Below are 21,828 nucleotides of genomic sequence, written 5' to 3'. Positions count from 1 at the left end.
TTTCGGCGATAATGTAGTAGGAGACGGCATGTCGGCTGGTAAGGTTTCATCCGTCTGTTGATCCAGAGACTCTTGAGCGGCTGTCTGATTCAAGGCGTCTGATGGCGTGGAATCAGATTGTTGCGATGCTGATGATGTGAGCGAGGTTGTCGTTGGGTCTCGGGTGGATGACACGTTGTGAGTGTCACGCGATGAGGTCCGCATGGGAAGCGTTTTCTGATTTAAGGCGTTTGGCAGCGTTGAATCAGATTGTTCATGTAGCGACGATGCTAGCGTGATTGTTGTCAAGTCGCGTTTAGGTGACACGCTGCTAGTATCGTGCAATGAATTGCGCGTGACTCGCGGCGAGGTCGGCGTTCGAGTCGATGCGGTCTTCTCCGTCCGCGGAGTTTGAATAGCGTTGCGTGTTTTGTTTAAGTCCTTGTTACTTCCCTTATCCGTAGGCCCTCGTGGCAATGGCGAAGGTGGCGTCTTCGCATTATGTCCAGGAAAATGATTCTCCGGTAATTTAAGCGAAGCAGACTCGCGACCAGCAGCTGATCCGTCGTTTGTCGATTGTGACGTCGTAGTTAGTCGTAGGTTGCTCAGTTGAGTGATTACTCGGAGTTCTGATTTCTCGTACTCGTCGGCTATCTCGAGGCCGCGCTCGATCTCTTCCTCATCTATGCTTACAATCTCGTTTTGGATGGCGCGGAGCTCCGTCTCATATGTTTCCAGACGATTTTTGATTGGAATTAGCTCGTTCTCCGGTTCGTGGCGTGATGCAACCTTGGTCATATGGCCCAAGTCCAGATACTCCTGAATGACCGCCCGATACGCTGTTTCGAACTGTTGATTTCGTCTGACTTGCTGCTGGAGAGAGGCGAGTCGTTTCATCGCCATTGCCATGGATGATCCGAGTGACGAGATTTTGTCGTTAAAGGGGAGTGCGACGATGTATCGCCCATCGCTGGTGCGTGGGACGTGATTTTGAAAATGCTCCTCACATCGTCGATCCGCCTCCGATAAGTGTTTTATCTGAGGTCCCTCGTCGAGTTCCCAAAAGCGGGTGAGGTCCGTCTCTAGTTCCGTTGTGGAGGCATGGAAGACCCTGGCAGGTCCTGGGGAAGGTGGGCTCCCCCCGATGACCCACCCGAATCGCGCTTTTTGCAGGCGCAGATCGGGGCCGGTTGATGGGTTGTTTGGATGGTATGACGGAGCTTTCCTTGTGCGTGGGGGCGTGGTGGGAGGCGTCTGATTGCTCATTGGCGCGTCTGATCGATGTAGGAGCGTGTGATGGCGTTGATCACATATGCGGCAAGAGCCAGAGGTGCAGTGTTGCAATTTGTGTCCTGGTAGCAGGCAATTCGTACACGCTGAGATTTCCTCGGCGGCTAGAATCCGTTCGTCGATCGTCTTCGTCCTAAAGGTGTTGCAGCGCCAGATTTTGTGTGGTCCATGGCAGATTGGACAGAGTGGCGGTGATCGTGACGTGACAAATGCCTGCCCTTGTGGTGGGCGTGTCGTTCTTGCAGGTTCTATGACCTGACAGCGATCGTTCAAGAATTGCAAGAAGTCCGGGAACGTGGGGAATGGTGTGGACCTGATCTTTTCCTTCCATATTGAATCGGTTTCCCGATCAAGGTTGGCGGTACATAGGTGCAAAAGCAGGGCATCTGCGGTTGGTTGTCCGATGGCGGCCAAGGCTTTGTAATGAGCTTCCAACTTGGTCGTGTAGGACTGCAAATCGCGATGTGCTATCCGTGATGAGGAGGCTGCGTCAAATATCTCCTGCAAGTGTCTCTCGACAATTTTGGCTGGTCTGTTATACCGTCGTTCTAATATTTCCCAGGCGACTGCGTAGTTAGCCGCCGCATTGCTTAATGACGCGATCGCTAGAGCTGCCCCATGCTTTAGGCAAGAACGGAGATACATTAGTCGCTTGCAGTCGTCTATGCGGGGGTTATCGTGGACCGTGGAGCGAAATTGATCCGCGAACCCCGGCCAATCTTCGTAGGCTCCAGCAAAGGTGGGGAGCTGAATTCTAGGCAAATCGACGGGTTCCGGCCATGACATGTCCGATGGCTTTGTTGCAAGATTTGTGGTGGTTGGTTCTGCTTGCTTGTTTGCCTTCTCAAGGATGGCGGACGCATGTCCGGCGATGGTGTAGAACTTCTGTTGTAGGTCAACCCGGTCCTTCAGTGTTTGACCCTCGTCTCTGTCGTCTAATTCGCATTGGCTCTTTTTGAACGATGCAAACTCTCCCTCTAAGTCTTGCAAATTACGCTGAATAGCATGCACGGGTGTCCCTTCCTCGTGATTGTTGAGCAATGTGCGAAACGCTTCTAATTCTTGTCTGAATCCTTCGCGTTTCCGCAGCAATTGCCGGACGCGTTCTTCCTGAGGGGGAGCCATGAGGGATTTCGACAATTTGAGCGAGCTTACCTTGTTGTTGCGTGGTAACTGGGGTGCACTCTTTCACTGACACGTATCCGGCTCGAAGGACCAAATGTTACGGCCGTTCGCGGAGAGACGCGGTCGCTAGGAAAACGCGTCAGCGAGAGGCGTAAATTCTCGCTACGATTCGGTGAATCGACGCCGCGAAGCAGTCGTTCCCCTGTTTCGGGTAGGATAACAGAGGTGGTTGATTGAATATTACACAGTAGTAAGTTAGGTCACCGTTTATTCCACAACTTATAACGAGGATAGCCACACTGGTGCGTATGTACGAGACGAGTGAGTGACTGATCTGCGGGTGTGTGCCCGCTCGAAGGATGTTGACCGTTCGAAGGATGTGAAATCAGTGCCGTTGGGAGACGATGCTGTCTCGGTGGAAGGCTAAGGATCGGTCCCTCCAGCGCACGGGACCATCGGATTTGTTGGAGCCGATGTTATTTAGGAGAGTGAGGGAATAGGCTTCGTTTTTAATTGGTTAAACGAAGGTTGGTGGATTAGGAAGGGTCTTAGCTGCCCTTGATAGAAAGTTGTTATTAGGAAGCATCGTACGTGGAAAAACCCAACTTTCCCTTGCCAAGCCGTAGTAAACAATAGTCTTTAGAAACTGATTTAGAAAAGGACATTTGTTGGGTCTGAAGGACCTTAACGAGCAAATTACTCGGGTTTATGACGGGTACTTAGGCTATTGAGGGTACGCCGTACGGAAGAGCGGACATCTGGTGTCCGTCGGGCCCGCGGTGTGTGACCTGGGCCAGGCAGAGAGTCGCGCGGCGTAACAAACGGAATAGCAGCTTCTGACATACACCAGACAACAACCCCTTCAGAGGGACTAAAACCTCAGTATAAAAATCCTCCAAAATTAGCGCTCGAGATCAGTCTTGTAACATTTTGAATCAGTCTTTGAACCGTCACTCTGTTGGATTTGTATAGTAAATTCTATTACGATATACAAAGTTCAATTTCTTCACCTTATTTGTGAAACATTCGAATTGCGACACGAGATCACCGGTGATCTATCATTTTCGTAATTTCTTGCGTCTCCTACCGTCAAAGTGTTAATCTCGAGCACGAGCGACAAAAAATACACAAACTCCCCGAAGCGTCTATCAAACCCGCGTAAGATCTCAATGCCAAAGCAACCGTCTGACCTACGCAACCATCCAAAAAAAAAAAAAAAAATACAATTCCCAATAGATGTTTAATCAGTATCGCTAAGTAAATCTGCTCGAAACTAGAGCAACACGCATCGATCTCTGAGAACCACGCCACTGAGAAAACAAAAGTTAGAAAAAAGGCTATCAGTACCGCGAATGCTATTTATCATGACGAATCCATCTCGCATCGATCTCAATTAACGGGGACGTATCGACACGCGGCGATCGACGAACGGTGAATTAACCAGAAGAGAGCTCGCATCGGAGGGGGAGCTGTATCGCGTGACATTCGAAATCGTATGGCCAACTATGTAGAAAGCGTACGCGGGCTACGGGAATAGAGGCAAAGAGGGGGAAGAAAAGCGAGCGGCGCGGTGGAAAGCGAGCGGATCGCGATCGCGATCGAGAACGCGCTCGTTAGAGAGGCTGGCGGCTCGTTATACGACCGCATCTGCATCAAATCCGGCAATTAAACGCGGCGATCGCGTTTACGCCGAGATAAATACCGGTCATTTCGCGAGACGGGACCGAGGCAGAGACTTATGGCTTGATGGAGATTACGCGGAGACAGTGCAAAGTAGATGCGGCGGAGGAATATATCCGCGACCCGCGGAGACGAGGAGAGACCGCTCCCTGGACCGCTATCGAACGCGAATCTTCCACTGTACTATGGTCGACGACCTCTTATCTCGCTTCGTCGTGGACAAATGTTCGCCGCTTGTAAATCTTCGTCAATTCGTGGATTCCCAAGTGGCACTGGATGTCGCGTTGAATTAACTAATTAAACGACGGATCTTTTTGATAAAACTCGTCCTATTTTTAACGTATTATATATATATTTTTACAAGATCAGAAGAGATAATCGATAGAAAGAAACATTCACATGTAGCACGAGAAACATTCGGTGTTCAAGAGATGAACTACTACAATTTATTATGTTATTTTTATAAGATTATGCGAAACCATCGTATCGTATCATATCGTTTGAAACCATCTGTAACAATATAGATTGAAATATTTTATCGTCGCTTTACAGAAGCTTCTTGTTGTCCCAAGGAACGTGAAACAAAGTTCTACGGAAAGCAACGTCGATGGATAGTGCGATGCAGCGGCAGCAAAGAAACAAGAGGGTTTCGGCGCGACGTGTCTTCCATCGAATTACCATACCGACCGGATTATCTCTCGAGCGCCAGACATCTCCATTGGCAGGACCCACGAATAATCCGATAAGCGAATTAAGATTAGCGGCTTCTGATGAACCGCTAAGTGACTATCGACGTTCGCGTATCGACCGACTTTGGTGACATACAGCCGAGTGGCGTCGTCGTTGAAATCGATCGTTTTCTGCACGCAAATGCTTTTTGGTAGCTCGGCGTTATAATCGAGATCGTTATAGTCGTATCGTATCTCCACGACGACGCATGATATTCTTCTTGCTATCGTTGCATCGATGATTCGTTCGTTCAACCACGATTATTTCACATCGATGAAATTTTTGTCCCAGATAAAAGATGTTTCGTTTCCTTCTTCTTTCCTTTGAAATTTTAATTTCGATAATGTAACGATCATGGATATTCACGATGAACAGGGAACTATACGTGACGATGAAACCTCCGTTTCCGTCGACGTAGATGTAGAAGATAAAACGCGAAAATTACAATTTTATTGGACGTTCGAGACAATCAACGTGCATTCAATGATATGCGAGATTACAGCAGTAATTTGATGAAGGTTAAACGAGATCAATGAGTTAAGAAGAGGAATTCAGAAGTCGTTACAACCGTGCGATTGAATTATTCCATTTGTGCAAGGTTTTCGCGTATATTGAAGAGCGTTGGAAAGCGTAACTTTCTTAGTTAACTAATCAACTGAGAAGATACTGACAAATATAAACATCTCACTTTTACACGCAGCTACAAAGTATCTGTACTCTCGTCGCTCCACGTCAAAAATCTATTCTTATTTTTCTTTCGCTATACAAACATCGACACGTGCTCTCTTCCACTTTGATCACGAATCTTTGCAAAATCTCATTCTACCAATTGAACTATCGATCGATGACACCCAACAACTTTCTAAATTCTGTCATCAATTCGTTCGAAATCGAACGGGTCTCAACTAGTATCTGTTCGAGGATCCACTTTAGAACATCGAAGTGTCAGGTTCCCACGAGCAGCATCGCGAAATTCACGAACATCGATCGTGTCGCCGGTTTTATGGACCCTGTACAGGAGCGAGCAGCAGGTTATACGTTTACGACGTCGCTGGAAAATCGGCCGTAAACGCGACTGCCGTAAACATTGTCGACTGGTTGCTCTCTCACGTTCCGGGCCATTGAGGTCCGGACAGCGAAAGAAAGGGAGTCACACGGCCGCCTGAAAGGATACTTTCTCCGTTGCTCGTCGACGTTTCGTCGAACGACGCTCGCGCGATAGATCGTTAACACGAGACTGTGTTAAAACTCTTAAAAAAGCGACGGTTTCGATAAACCTCCTTTTCATTTCAAGTTTTCATTTTTTTCGGAGATTTTCTTCGCCACAGTGTTCGAACGTTTGCTCCGGGAGTGTCGTCGGTTTTTGAACATGTCTTTCGAAACAATGAGATTCCTTTTGGAAGAATAGAAATCGTCACTTCGAACATTGCATCCGATCATTCTTTACAGCTCGTTATTTGCAACGAAATATTTGTTGCCAAATGCTGAGTTCGAAATATTTAAAAGATCGTTTTCTTCCTCGATCGCATTTCGACAACGTCGATCGATCATCCAATAAATTTCTTCGATAGGTGCTTAATCGATTATTCCAGTAATCGCGGTTTCTCCGTGTGACGCAAGCGGCGCGAACCGAATGATCGACTCGATCGAAATACGGCCGAGAAGATCGAGGCTAAAGGGTATCTTCGAAGATGTTACGACCGAGGAAAAAAGCAGCTGACCAGGTACAGCTAGTGGGAATTATTAAATTGTATTCGCGCGGTTGAATCGAAGAGGTCACGAAGCGGCGCGATCGACGACGAGCGCTAGTCACGAGACAGGACGATTCGCTCGAGCGATTTTGACGTCGCCATTGTTTCAAGCCTGCGATAGACAATACGAGAAATAATAAAAAAGCTACTTTTGATAGCGTATTGAAACCATGCGTTTTATAAATTACGCCATCTTTTAACCACAGAATATACAGCGTATCATTAACTTCGTATCTACATGTGTACTTTAATTCTGCTGCATAAAACATCGTTTTAAAAGAGCGAGTCTAATAGCGAGGTAACTTTACTTGTAAGTAGGATTTTTATGCATCTGTGAGAAATTTAATTGCCTGTCAAAGCGTTTACGTACGTTCGAATACCTGAACGTGTTAATCATCGCCGACTATCGGCAAACTGACAATAACGAGACGAAATGGTGCGACGATCGCAAGAATGTCGATCGGATAATGGCTGTCAAAGCGCACGTAATGGCGGTACTGGTCGCGATCGTGCGTAAAATTGGCGTGACCAACGGTCGTAGAGCTTTCCTTTGTCTGAGCTTGCTGCTTTCTGTTCCTGGGTATCCTGACGTGTTTCGAGGACGGTGTGTTAATGGAGAGGAACGTTCTGACACGTTTGAAGGGTATTATACGATACTGTTGCTTTCTAGCGAATACGGTGTGAACGTAATTGGCCGGTTTAGTGCTTTCTTCTGGCAATCGGTTGTTCGCGGTGTGTTAACGATTCAATTGGAACTTGCTTGTATTCTTTAACGCAGCGCACAGATTAATGCAAGTCACATTATCTTTATACACGAGTTTTTCAGCCTCGTGGCGAATTGTATTTCGAATTCCTTCGCGAAATTGTACGGGTCTAACAGTCCTCGTTCGTCCAGAAGTAATTTATGTGGACGAAATGTCACGAGATCGTCGCACTTGGTCAAGCGACTGGGACACGGGGAGAACAGGTCCCGAAGCGAGTGTCACGAAGTCACGTAAAAGGAAGTGACCGAACGACAGTGACACGGAAAACAATCGGTGCAGGAGTAGAGGGTTTCGTGATGAAATGACATACTTGCTTTCTACAGAATGGCAGGGTCATCTCTCGGTGCAGAGACACGGCAGTTGCCAATTGTGAACAATCGCTGCACGATTTCATCGTTTCGTTCCGCAGGAGAGACACAAAAGCTGCCAACCGATCGATCTATCTGATACTTTTCAAAAGCTGATACTATTTTTCAGCAACATCTACGAAGTCTTTCTCACGCGTCATATCAGAAATCAAAAAGATCTGTGAATCCCCTGAAACCCTCTGAAACCATCGTCGGGAACAAAGAGGAATAACAGAAACGGTATCCTTTCTCGGCCCACAAATATCAAAACCACGAACCACGAAGAACAAGAGCCGCGCAAATAGCGACGAAACTCGAGAACGCTTCGGTTTCGATTCTGTCATTACCGCGAATCGCATGGAAACGATGGCGCTGAAGACTCATCCGTCGCGCGGTCGATTCAAACGTCCAGATACAAGTCTCTCATTTTCCCTCTCTCTCTTTCTCTCCGTCAATTGGAAAATAGAGTCGACCCTGAATTATTCGCCAGGACGATCCTCCCTTGTCGCCTCTTTCTCTCGCGTGGCTTTATCGGTCGGAGAAATCGACGTAGACTCGCCGCTAAATTACCGGCTGGCAGCGTGTACGCGAGCGTGATAGACGCGGCAACACCTAACGCCAGTCACGATGCCAACGCCACGTGTAAAAACGACCATTGTCGGGAGGGAAAAGAGAGACTCGTACGTCGGTCGAGCGAGGTACATTCGAGGGACGTTTCGGATCACGGACGATTCGATGGGGGCAACGCGGCTAACGGATTGTCCTGCGAGCACCATGGACGTGTCCGATCGTTTCTGTACCCTGACCTGTCCTACTAGCCTTCTGCCGCAAAACGCCTTTATGGTACATTGTTCACGGGGAACCAGGATCGCGATAACGGGAAGCTTTGACATTTCGCCGCGTTAGATCTGGTACTTAAACACCAAGTTGTCGTGGAATAGCTCTATCGAGCGAAATTCAGGTTTCTAATACGCGTGTCTAAGCAGATTCGAGAAAACATTTCAGCCTCTACCGCTTTAGAGTTTTGTACTGTTGGAATACAACGATATCAGTCGCATGCGGATAGAGTGTTTGATCGTACAGATTCTTCCATTCGTTGCCCAGCGCCATCCCCACCAGCGTGCGTTCGTGAGATGCACCACGGCAGTTAGCACGTGCATGCTTTTTCAAAAAGACGCCGGAAGAAGCGTGAGGATATGGATGGAACATTCTAGATGGGCACGTCGAGAAGCTACTAGAAGGTTCTGTGCCACATGTGACGCCACACAGACACCCACACAGGTCACACTCATTACTGCATAGAGAGTGGGGCTCTAAACCTTTTCAAGGGCCATAGGTCACTAAGCCAGTCTGTGAATAACTAGCCAACTGTCTACATTCCAGAACGCACATTTATAACTCTCGAAATAATTGTTTAATAAATATCACATTGTATTATTTCAACATAAACATTGTGTCTTCCACAGAATATTAATCCTAATTCCAAGATTAAATTTTAACATGTACAGTATCTCAGTACAGTCGCATTATTTGTAGCGGCACATGGGCTAGAGGACGATTCAAATCATGTTGTCGTTTTGCCTCGGAGTAGCAATATCATTAGGATATACACAATGTATTAATAAATAAACTCCGGGCAAATCGTATCCTTTACCGTGAAAGGACCTTAAAGAATCTTAAGAGCCTTAAAGAGCCTTAAAGATATCAGGGAACAGCATCGAAAGGAACAAAATTAAATCGACTTTTACGTACTTGATCTCATCGCTAAGAGGTATCAGTCTATATGGCCTTTCTCCTTCGTGTGTCGTTGGAAAATAAAAATGTCACAGGGGAACACAAAGGAAAGTAATCAACTGCATGGTCACTTACCCAGTACCTTAATTCCCAACTGTGTCTGAGACGATCGACGAGCATCCCTCGGAGGTAGCTCGCGCGGGTCAAGGCGAACCGCGTGCACGCGCGTGCACACGCAATGGCGCGAGAACACAGGTGGATGTTAACGAGCCCTGGGAAATTGTTCACCTTTCCCCACCATCTTCCTCTCCTTTTCTTCCTCTTCTTCTTCTTCCACTTGTTCCTCGTGTAAGAACTAGTTTCATCGGTGTAATCCTTTTGCTTTACTTTTGTAATCGCGCTACGCAAATCGATCTATAGATACGGAGCGTAGTCGTTTTCTGATCGAGATACGGACATGGGAACCGGTGCTATACTCGCTGAACCTGCGATAGGAATGCGGGAGAAGCGAGTCGATGCAAAGTTGCATCGGATTAAGCGCGTTGCGGTGACAGTGTCTTATGATCAAGTTTGGCGCGGAAAAGCTAGGAAAAAGAATTGAAGAATGCTGGAAGAGAAATAGCGCGAGTTGAAACTCGAACGTTTTTGTTGGATTTCGATTGGAGATTTAGCCTAAGTTGCAAGTAATGCGTTCTGTTCGTAAGTATCAGGATACTTATAGAAGAATGAGGTAAACTCGAATAGTTATTAAGAAATCACAAAGTTTTGTATGAGATCAGCAGGTGCCTTAACAGTATTATTGAAACGTTATGTGTACGATTGCTAAATAGTGAAACGTGGTTTTACGTCGAATGTATTCGCAACGCGAATGCTGGAACAAGAATGTCGTGTAGTGCGTATTGTATGCATATCGCGGTTCAATGCTATTTATCGATCCCGTTCCGCTATATTTTCTCTAAGCTATACTGGTTTCTGCAAAGTTGTTCTTGCTGTAGACGATCTTGCCAAGATTTTTTATACCACCAGCGACTTCATGTTCCACAATTATACGAATTCCTTAAAATCTTTCTCACTTGTTTTCGATACATGCCGACAGAAATGCTTAGAATATTCGTCACGAGTAGAACACCTTGTATAGATGGACAATACATACGAGACACGATACCATGGTATCGTCGAGAGGTTAAATCCGAAGAAATAACATTTGGTAAAACGACAGGAAAATGTGTTCCGGATGTCTACGCCAGTGGATGGTTTGCCCGTGGTCGGTCAGAATGTTCACGGAGAGGAGAGGATTTCACGCGGGGACGCGTACACCTCCTACACGGCGCGGCGTACACCGTGCCGTATAGCAGCCGCTTGACAGCTGTCACCTTGGCCGAGGGGCGACAAGACACGGCGAGGCGAGTCGCGGTGATTCATGCGCCACGGGGGGGCACGAGGATCCGGCGACCTCCTGTCAAGGATTCCTTCGTCGCATACCATGCGCCGGAGGTGACATCGCGGCCGACTGATTTAATCGCGGACACCGTGTAGTTGCGGGTCTGTATCGTGCACGCCGTGGAATTCGAGTCGCCGATTTCCACACGACTCTTTCTTTCCTTTCTAGCTTCGGTTTATACGTCTGCGACTCTTAGACAGTTCACTTTCAGCTGATACGATCATGAGAGAATAGAAGATAATTTATATCGTAACGCTAATGTTTGATCATCAGCAGATTATCCGACTTCATAAATAACTGTATTTAGACGATTAACATTTTCTATTAATCGAAATCCCGATATCCGTCGCCATTTGAAATTAAGCAAATCTCAAAAATCCTAACCGATCCAAACTTTTTCGACTCGACAGAGCACCGATCGCTCGGTTTACCATCGTAGGTCGAGATCTCCCGATGACTCGAATCCAGTGCACACCGTGACTCGACAGACAAGGCGTTAAAATCGCCTGAACGATCGACTCGACCGCTACAGGACCGAGAAAGAGCGCGAGCGAACAAAAATGGCGGTCCTTGCAGTTACCGGAGGTGAGAACGTGACCCCAGCGCACAATACTCGGGGTCGACAGCTCGCGACGTGCGTTTTTCCTCACTTGCTCTCTCGTACGTTAGCTAATGGAATTACTCAAACGCAATGACACAGCGATTACATAATTGCGGCCCTCTCGTTGACTCCGCGCACCAGCAGCACCATTACTCTCTTCTCTCTCTGTCCTTCTTCCTCCTTCTTCTTTCGTGTTCTTCCGTGTTTCCTCTTTCTGTTTCGCGCGTGAAGCTCGGAGAGATTGGTCGATTATTCTCCGGAGACAAATGACATAGTCGACGAGGAGTAACGAGCGGCAACGAGACTTGTCAAACGTGTCGTTTGCCAGAGCGATCGCTCGGTTAGGGGTCTTAGGAGAGGCAGCGCGGTAGTGACTCGTTGGATTTCCTGGAATCGGTTGGAAATCGGAAACAGGAAGTTGCTTTAACGACGATGACTCGCGTTACGGCTGACGGACGTACGTACCGAGCGATTGTCCGATTATTTTTTATTCCAAACAGATACCAGTATCGTTTCTGACAATCTGTCAGCGCCAACGATAATAATAATAATTTGAACGATAATAATCTACGTAAACTAAAAGAATCGCTTGTTTCCGATGTCGCGAAACTGAAGCTCGGCAACCGGTCTGGAAATCTGTTTGTCAGGAAGAGAGATCCGCAGACGGTAGCTCAGAGGCCAGCGACGTAATAAGGTCGATAAGTCGAAGACTCGACACGAGTATCTCGCGAAAGAGGCCGACACCGAGAGCCGATCGTCTGAGGTGAACGAGGTCCGGGCGTATCTCACCGCGGGGACACCAGAAAGCCGTGAGCCGTTATTCTCGGCCGTATGGACAGGTCGGCGTTAATCACGCCACGTGGACGCCCGTCCCGAATCGTCGATACATCAATGTCCATTAAATCCCCTTGAATAGGTGCGACACGATTTATATAGTTCGTTGCCGATCGTGGAACCTCGTAAATTGAACGCATGTGAATTTTAATCTACATGTACATGGGAGATATAAAGTAGCAAATTCCGAGAAAGTCTAGAAAGCATCTGGTCTTTAAGGCACCAAAATTTTCCAGAAAACGATTTGCCATAACCCTTGTTATTCCATCTCTCGTCCCCTCGCTCCGCTTTGCTTTTCATTAAAACCTCGGATCCGTTTAAAACGATTGATACGTCGACGGTCTGCGCTAATCTCCAACGAGAAGCCTTCACAGCCGAAAACAAGAGGAAAAAAGAGGAAGAACAAGAAAAAGAAGATCCCTTTAGGAATTTCTGCTCGGTCGTAAGTATCGCAGTTACCGTTTCACCCTTTCCACAGGACCATACGGTAAAATAAAAACGGCGCAGTCGAGCCGAGACCCCTCGAACGTTCTCCCCAGGGTGCCGCGAGCGTAAAGCTTTATGCTCGCGTTTCCATCATACCGGCAGCGCCGATTACGACGTATCGTCCGTTAAAAATGCATGCAATTAGCCGGCGCCGCTTCTTAGCGCGCCAAACCCTTCCTTCTTTCTACGGTCGGGTGACAAAATTACGATCTACCGGGTGTCGTTAATATCAGCGTCCTGGAAATACCAACGTTGCTTACGGAGAAAGAAATTGCACGGAGAGAAGCAGAGGGGTTGAAAGAGGGCGAAAACGATGATCTGTGAGACAGGGATGAGTCGAACGCGATTTCAGCCGAGTTACGATCGGGGGTTGCACGACTGTTTCGAATCGATCGACAGCCGGCAAACTTCTAACCTTGGTGTCTGGCGGTTCCACGTTAGACGATTACCATCTGAATCAAAGGTATCTATAAATAGATAGAATTAGGTGAAACGATTTTAGGAAAGACTCGTGGTCGTGAGTAGTGGAAATCGAAGAAGATGTTTCAGGAACGATCGAATGTTTCTACTTTGTTCTGCTCTGGTTTACGAGAGCGAATCTAAAATTTCATTGCAATTTTAAAGTTCGTCGTCGTTATAAAAACACGTACAATTAAATTTTGATGAAATTAATCGCAAGCTGAATTATACTTTCAACCTTTATTTCTTTTCGACTGTTTCTAAATTAACTATTAACTCGTTCAATTTAATTTCAAGGTTCCGGATTTTACTTTTGTATAGACCAAAGTTTGCGTAAAACTTGTTTACGGATAGCGAATATACGTGTCACGTATATTTTACGCAACTGTAGAGTGGTACGTTCCGAGGCTCTATGAGATAACAATTATTCAACACGAGAAATGAAATAAAAGAATACATAAGAGATATCCTCTTTTGTTACATAAATTCCAAAAGTTGTGTATTGTATAACACTTGTACCAAACGTGTATCATTGCGTGACCTGATAAAGCCGCGATCTCGCGTATCAGCGCTCGTGCGTGTTTTCGTTACGTGAGATATCTCAATGTCAAACGTGCCTGATGAGAGCGAGGATCTCTTTAAAAAGAAGCCTCATCGCCAAGATCGACACAGTTCGACACCGAAGAACAATCAGAAGAAATGCATCTGAAGAAAATATTCGCACTGTTCGTTGCGGGCCTGGCAGTAGCCCAGGCTGTCCCAACGTCGAAGACCGAAGAAACTTTGGAAAAGGAGATCCTGAAGTTGGAAGAAGAAGTGAAGGACCTGGAGAGATCTAAGAAGTCGGTGCTATATTTAAATCCGCCTCCGACGCTCTTCCCAACTCAAACCTACAGTATCCAGGTACCTGGGCAATCATCGATGCAGACCCTAAGTATCCAACAGCCTGAATCTGTCCAAACCTTGAGCATTCAAGCCAATGGTCAACCAGGTCAGCTCCTCAACATTCAATCAGCGCCACAGGTTGCCGAAACCATTAGCATTCAATCTAATGGTCAACCAGCTCAGCTTCTTAACATCCAATCGGTGCCACAGGCTGTTGAAACCGTAAGCATTCAAGCTAATGGCCAACAAACTCAACTTTTCAATATCCAACCGGCACCACAAACTGTTGAAACGCTCAGCATTCAACAACCTGCTCAAACTTTCAGTATCCAAGCCAATGGACTACCAAACCAGCTCCTTAATATCCAATCCGTACCGCAAACTGTCGAAACTCTCAGCATCCAACAACCAGTTCAAACCTTGAGTATCCAAGCCAATGGTCAGCCAACTAAACTTTTCAATATTCAGCCCGTCCCACAAACTGTCGAAACTCTTAGTATTCAATCCAATGGCCAGCCAGCTCAGCTCCTCAATATTCAATCGGGACCACAAACTGTCGAAACTCTCAGCATCCAGTCCAATCCTCAACAGCCTGCAGTCCTCAATATCCAATCTGGAGCGCAATCTGTCGAAACTCTCAGCATCCAGCCAGCAGGACAGCCTGTTCAAACTCTGAGCTTTATCCAGGGACAACCTAGCGCCACCGTGATCGCTCAGCCGAGTTCGTCATTCACGGAGATCATTCAATCGGCTCAACCTGTGCCGGCGCAAACCAACGTGAACATCGTTCAACAACCTTCGGTTTCGGTCAAGGAATCTGTGGTGGTGTCAAACGATCCAGTCGTCGAAACAATCACCCGGGAAGTTGTCAAGCCCGTGGCGGAAGAAATCATCGTTTCGCCAGTGCAAAATGAAGTAGTCATGGACGTTGCTTCGGTGGTACCAACTTACAGAGAGCAGGTGGTCGTTTCGCCATCCAACTCTTTTTTCATGATGTCGGATCCGGAGATGCTGTCCTACGTGAATGTACCTCAAATGCAGTTCTACAACCCAAGAGTTCTGACAGCAGTGAGGCCTGCGAACCTGGTGATAGAGGAACCAATGCGCGTAGTAAAGGAGAGCGTGGTCGACACCATGCAAAGCAGAATGTTGGGCGGCCGTGTGACCGAGTCAGTGGTCTCGCGCGTATTCTAAAATGTAGGTTCACGTGATTCGAGAAATAATCCAACGATTTAACACTCGCACTGACGCGACCCGTACATATCGTAGACTTTTTGATTTAGAGACGCGAAATATACGAGAAATACGTCGGAATAATGTAAACGATGTTCGTGCCAGTGTTAATGACCACTTTTTGTATTCCACGAGCAAAGATATAATTGCTGATCATTAATTGTAATTCATCGTTTTGGTTGACAGGTGTAATACAGCAACTATGGGATCAGGGGTTAGACATCATAATAGACGTAATTGATAGAATAATATACATGTTATATATTACTAAGATGCAAATAAATAACACGTGAATGTATGCCTATGTTTGTCTTTCAATATCATCCCACTGAAACAGCTAATATTCAATTTCACCTATCAATTTCATTTTCATTGTCCAATTCAATTCACTAGTTGAAAATCGGGACGACAGATTAAAGAAGTAAAGATCGACCGCAAGAGAAGAAGACACGCAAGAAATCATGCCGTCGTGGGTACCGCACGGTTCATGTCGATTTCATTGGCCTGTACGACATCTCCGAACATTATAAGAGGTCTTAATCGGAATTCAAATCGAGTTCGGCCGGTTTGAGTCTCGATATCGATCTGACCTCACTTCGCTCGAGATCGGCGTGTGCTTGCGCGACAAGACCGAAACGGATGACGAGCGACTTCACAATAGCCCCGAGTCGGGAAGATTTACGATAACGTCGATCGAGCCGCGAGTCGTTCATTCATCATGGAGGAGACAGCGCGCGACTGTCAAAATCGGCCTGCCGCCACCATTGCCAACGACGTCGCAAGCCTTGTCGTGTCGATGTCGCTGAACGGCGCGACGACCGAATCTTCTCGATCCTGTTCTCTCGTCGCGACTTCGTCATTCATCTCGATCGTGAGCGACCGCTTTTTAAACGCTTTGTACCGACCGTTCGCGCTAGCGAACGACTCGAGTCGAGAGATCGTCTAGAAAAATAAAGTCGATACGGGTTTGTTGCTTTTAAATTCTACGGTACGTTGAATTTTGTCCGATTTGTAGTCTATTTTTAAACTCGCAGACATTCTCGTCTGTAAAATGGTGACAGAAACGAAGATGAAATTATTCCTCTTCGGCTGGTTTAGCGAGAACCAGATCATCGATACGTAAGTGATAAATAACGCATTAATCATTTATCAACGATTTGTTTGAAGTCTGTAATATTTCACGGCTAAAAAAAGTAAGACAGAGAGGAGAAAAAAAAAAGTAGCGTAACACCGCTGCAACTTTCTCCTCGAGCAAAACGCAAGGCCCTCGTGGATTCTCTTACGAACATCCTGTCACAATTTAACCGTGCAGGCGACCGGTTGACCAACACCGTCGGACTAGCCGAACTTTCCCTTTTGTATCGCGATAAAAAAAACGAACGCAACGTCGCGTTAAGAAGCGCGAGGAGTATGTAATTCGCGCCGCGTGCAACGCAGATCCGCACGAACGAGAAGGGTAATTAATGTGGAATGGTGTTTTTATTGTTGAATCGATCTTATCGCGAGATCCGTCGTTTAATTCGATACAGTTTCCAAAGCGCATTCCAAGAGGTAGAATACATTAAATCAAGGGAAAGTCGAAAGAAATACGCTTGTCGATATCGGAATCGACAAGATCATAAATTAAAGCATCGGAGGAAGTCCAAGGTAGCTTTAATTCCAAGGTCAAAGATATGCCTTTTAGCATACTGATATATGTTTTTTTGCAATTTAATATCGTGGTCGACATCGAGTCGAGTTCAACGACCATGACGTCACAAACCGGTTTCCATTATTTTGTAATCTTAGAAAATTTGTTCGCAGTTACCGACGATAATAAAAGAACACGGTATTATGGCACGTACTAAAACTGTTATATGTAGTTTTCTGTTCAGAACGGTATTATTCGGCCAATTGTTTTCTTATTTTTCTCTTTGCATACGTGACTACCGTCGAAAACGTGGAAACGTTAAGACGAGGAACACAAATATTTATCTCGAAATTTCGAAATCTGTTTCGCGTGTCTTTCGACGAACAAAGATACTTGGAACGTTCGTTGTTCATAGTCACGATGACTATAGAAAGCGATACCGCGGAGAATCGAATCGAATTTATCGATTGTTAGACGAGTTAACCGCTTGGAAAACGGTTTTCGCGATTGGAGCGTGCGTCCGCGGTCCCGCGTTCGCTAATTAACTTTGCTATGCTTTGTTTTTTCGCTGACGGTGTACGGCCGTTCGAATCGGATCTTGCCAACGAAAAGAAAGTTTTGCTTGTAAAGCAATTTATGCAACCGCTGGATAAACTCGATGCATAATCGCTGCTACTGATCTACGCGTTTCTGTAACTCGAAGACGCAGCTGTTTTCTTCGCGATCTTAAAGGGTAAAACTGGAAAATCGTGGTCAGGAACCACGACCATCTCGACGCGGTAATCCAACGATCGTCGTGATTTCTATGGGACATTGAACGGAGCAAGAATGCAGGGAAGAAGATCCATTGCACGCCGATTAAGATCCTGCTATGGCGATCACCGCGTGCTCCATCTGCAAGAAATCGACGCGCGATCTATCCTCTTCTTGCTGTCGTTTTTCCTTCGCACGTTGCGACGCGACTGTGACACAAAGGAAGAGGTTGAGCCACGTTGAACGACGCAGCAAGCGAAACGGTTATTGAGAATATTCGTAAGAAGGATATGCTGCGAGGAGAATACTTATACGCGTAATCGTACAAATATCAAGTGATTTGAAGGTATGGAAGGATAAGAGGAAAGGGGGCAAAAAAGAGCAAAGAAAGATTCGTTTCTAGTTTCTAACAAAGTGCGTTAGAAAGAAAGGGCTGCAGCTTCGTGTCATAAAATGGACACGCATCGTTGCACTTGCGAAAGAAACACGATCCTAAAGAGCCAGTCCTCCGTGAACCATTCACCTTTTTTTCCCCAGCATTTTCTTTCACTCGCAATCAGACAAGAGATATGGCTCGTTCTACTTGAGTCGAATCTTCCTGCGAGCTCGCGAGATTAAAAAATGCCAACGTTGAAGCGTGCACACGCGTCCCGTTACATTCGTTATTAGTTTCGTTGTAATGCGTTTTCTTGCGCGACGTCTAATGCGACAATACCTTCCTTCTGCCTCCTCGGCTTATTGGCGCGGTACATGTATACCGTTACGAAAAGATGCCTGTGTCATCTAATTTCTGCGCGTAACGCGTGACTAAGGTGCGGATCAACGTCTGAGCGAACTTCCTGCCAGTATTAATCGATGTGCAGTCTGCCAGATATAATGGGATTGTCGGGTAGATACTACCTCAGATTACCGATAGTTCGATCGAAAAAAGCGAAAACAGAGAGAAAATAGTGGGATAACTGATCGCAAAAACCTAGTTTCGGAATAAAACTTTGAAAAGGTCGTCCGGTAAAACATATTTACGTCGTGTCGTCTTTACCGATTACGGGGAAAGCTAGTGTTTCCAGGATTATAATAAAAACAATTATAATAAAACGAATCGCTTTAAAAATAGATTTCTTGCCTGCTTCCGATCGATTCTCTACGCAATAACGTTGTCTATGTGCGAAGCAGCGGACACAAGCAATCGAAGAAGCATCAAAGCAAGCAGGCAAAGGAACCGAAGAACGCCTCGTACAGCTAATGCATGCATGGAAGCCGATATGCGGCAGCATTGACAGTTTTTGCCTGGTGTCATTATAACCGGCGACGGCACAAAAGACGGTCGTCGGGTAGCCAAGCCATCCGTAACGAACGCCTCCCGAAAGAAGTCTGCCTACCGGGGGCAGAAAAGGAGCGGGACGAGGACGATGATGAGGAGGAACAGGCGGAACAGGGAGCCGACCGTGGGACGCCGTCCCTCTTATCATCGCCGGCCAATCGGTCCGAGGCGACACACCGTGTCTCTTTGCTCGCTTTGTCCCATGCACGCTCCGGCAAATTAATACGGGGAATGCCGGCAAGGACGATCGACCGCGCCAGAAGCCGATCGTGCGTGTCCGCTTCGCTGCGCGCCGCTCCATTGCTCCACCGATGGGATTAAACGATGAGAAAACTGCATAGAATACGGAGACTCGATCGGTTTAGAGGTAGCGAGAGATTTGCAATCGAGAGTCGAATGTGTTAAAATAGAAACATATCTGTGATAACGAGGCTAATCTAACGTGTGCGTACAACACGAAACTATCACCAAGCTAAACCACGAGGATCTTTGCCTCGTCATTCCGCGATTCAACGTTCCGTGGCATTTTCAAGCACCTCGTTTCATCCTCCAAACGTATATTCATTTCTAACAAATCGATGTACTTTGACAGTCGAGTAAACACCTCGGAAATCAGAACGAGATGAAAGGAAAGAGACAGAGATCGAAGATAAAGAAAGATGCAAAGGGAATGGAAACCACTAAAGAGGTGCACGTGCACGTTGGTACACGTTGTCGCTCGGTCTGCCTGAAATCGGTCGATCTTCGTTCGGCCGCCAGATCGATTTCGTCGGATGCCAACAACTTTTTTATCCGTCCGCAGGATCCATCGAGGGAAAGAACTTAATCTAGACTCTGAGGTCGATTTCATCCATAACCGGGGAAAAACGCGTACGACCGTATATACCTGCGGTTACAAAGTAGGCCTTCGATATTAGTTATTCGATTTCGAGGTATTCCGCCGCTCGTTCGTTCGCGGAGGAAAAGCTGTATATTTGGCGCATTGAGAATCGTAGTAACACGAGTTAATATTCTGAGAATTTGAGTCGGCCATTCGGTTTCATAGTCCACTCAATCGCAAATTATATCGCGAGTTACCAGTTACAATCTAACGCCACACACGCTCATCTGTAATTCTGATTTAACAAAGCTAGATTTCCTTCGTAGCGAGATTTACATCGAATGCTGAACTTTCCCAGGCAGAATTTTTAAATATTAATTACGTATAGATAACATATTTCAAAAATTGTTCTACATCGACGTAATAGAAAACGGTCGATACGTATTTTGTCGCGTACGTCCGCAGATAAATCGCGAGACATCGGATTAACAAACCGACTCTTCCTTGAACGATCGGCGAGTCGATCGGCCGTCAAGAGGATCGATAGAAGACGAGTCTGGTCGATCTGGCGCGAACAACGCAAAAAGATAGTACATATTTGCAAATGATTGCTGCCGCTCGAAAGACGAGAGACAACCGGTGCCCGATGGGTTGGCAGTCTGCAATCAATTTGCAGAAGCACGGCCACGCCGATGCGAGATCGCGGATCCGGCGGATTTGCGGCGTGACTGACGATGCGTGACGCCGCGGAAGACCGCAACAGAGAGGGGCGCCGCCAATCGCCTATGTACGCTCCACTTTGCCGGTGTGCATCGTAGGCAAAGGCGAAAAGCTCGCATGCCATCCGCGCGTCCTCTCGCCCCTCTTCTCGCGTCGTCGCTTGTTCATGCATGCTTATCTTTTCCATGGGATCAAAGGACCGCGCGCGTATCGTGCCGTGTTTCCAGTCTTGAAACGTAATCCGTTCCGTGGATTGGTTTCGGCTGTTTCGTGCTCGCGTTCGAAATCAAATGGTCGTTCACGATTCACGATCCCGCTGATCGTCTGTCAACCGTGTAACGCGCGATCATCGTTTCGATACACGAAACCATTTTACATCCTTTTCAGGTAAAGTTGGAAAATAATTGTAAAAAAACAAATTTCGACCTGTTTAACGATAGTATCTGTCCTTTAGTTTTTCATTCTTACAAAATCATACGATTTCCCTTATGTAAATTAATTTCTCCAATCACCCAATGCGTAAAACTTTGTATAACAGTGAATGCTCTTTTTCCACGTGAAATATGGAACAAATAGAGCGGAATTTTTTACAATCATTCTTTCACGTCTACAAAAATAAAATTGAGCTTTCGATAGCTCGGCCTCGACGAAACGAACTCGTCGAGTTTGAATAACGCAGGATTTCAAGCGTTAAGTTCGCGAGTATCATCGACACCCCGATGAGGAAGTGCGACGAAACCGCGACATCGTTGCCGGTGTGACGAGGGTGTTCGTAGCAGCGCAAGCCGACACGGCGTCGTGAGAAACCAACGAAGCAACCTGGTTGTTAGTCGGACCCTCCGCCGCGCCGCCCCGTTTACCAAGGCATAATCGTTTATCGGAGTCATGCGAGGCGACGGAGAGCCGGCTGGCAGTTTCCAAGTTTCGCTTCGGTTAACTGCCGTCCGCGAGGCGAGGGAACGCACACGCGGGTCAAGGAGGAAGCCGGATCGCGTTATAGCGTTTTGCAACCAAGTAACACCTTCGACGTCGCGTGATACCGGTAATTACTGAAAAATAGCCCGCCGGCCTGTTCCCGCTTTTAGCCCAACCCGACAAAACGGCCCCGGCCAATTGCTCGTTACCAGCTATCGTGCGCGTAAACGTCCTACCCTTTTCGAAAGTCGCCCGCTCGCAGTCCTCTGCAGGACTTCAGGATCGGCTAGCGTGCTCCTCTCCGACGCGAAACGGGTGTCTCATGGGGTTA

At 46.8% G+C, this 21,828-nt stretch overlaps 2 protein-coding genes and 1 pseudogene across 2 annotated transcripts in view; 2 read left to right on the top strand and 1 right to left on the bottom strand.

Annotated features, from left to right (window-relative positions):
* The window catches only part of LOC117213443 (kinetochore protein NDC80 homolog), a 156,395-nt gene that overhangs the window by 116,264 nt on the left and 18,303 nt on the right, over positions 1–21,828 (bottom strand). The gene's annotated exons all lie outside the window — the stretch shown is intronic.
* Positions 2,393–10,913, top strand: LOC117213447 (annotated as a pseudogene).
* LOC117213444 lies at positions 13,879–15,642 on the top strand. The gene is made up of 2 exons (XM_033458789.1): positions 13,879–15,302; positions 15,525–15,642. Exon 1 carries the CDS (start codon positions 13,920–13,922, stop codon positions 15,297–15,299), a length of 1,380 nt encoding a protein of 459 aa, XP_033314680.1. The 5' UTR covers positions 13,879–13,919; the 3' UTR covers positions 15,300–15,302; positions 15,525–15,642.

The sequence above is a fragment of the Bombus bifarius genome, unplaced genomic scaffold (genome assembly GCF_011952205.1).
Source record: "Bombus bifarius isolate JDL3187 unplaced genomic scaffold, Bbif_JDL3187 scf7180000009102, whole genome shotgun sequence".
In the NCBI taxonomy this organism is placed as follows: domain Eukaryota; kingdom Metazoa; phylum Arthropoda; class Insecta; order Hymenoptera; family Apidae; genus Bombus; species Bombus bifarius.
This window is presented reverse-complemented; position numbering and strand designations above follow the sequence as displayed.

Excerpts from the sequence above, each read along its gene's own strand:
- LOC117213444 (XM_033458789.1), top strand. The coding sequence starts at position 13,920 with ATGCATCTGAAGAAAATATTCGCACTGTTCGTTGCGGGCCTGGCAGTA.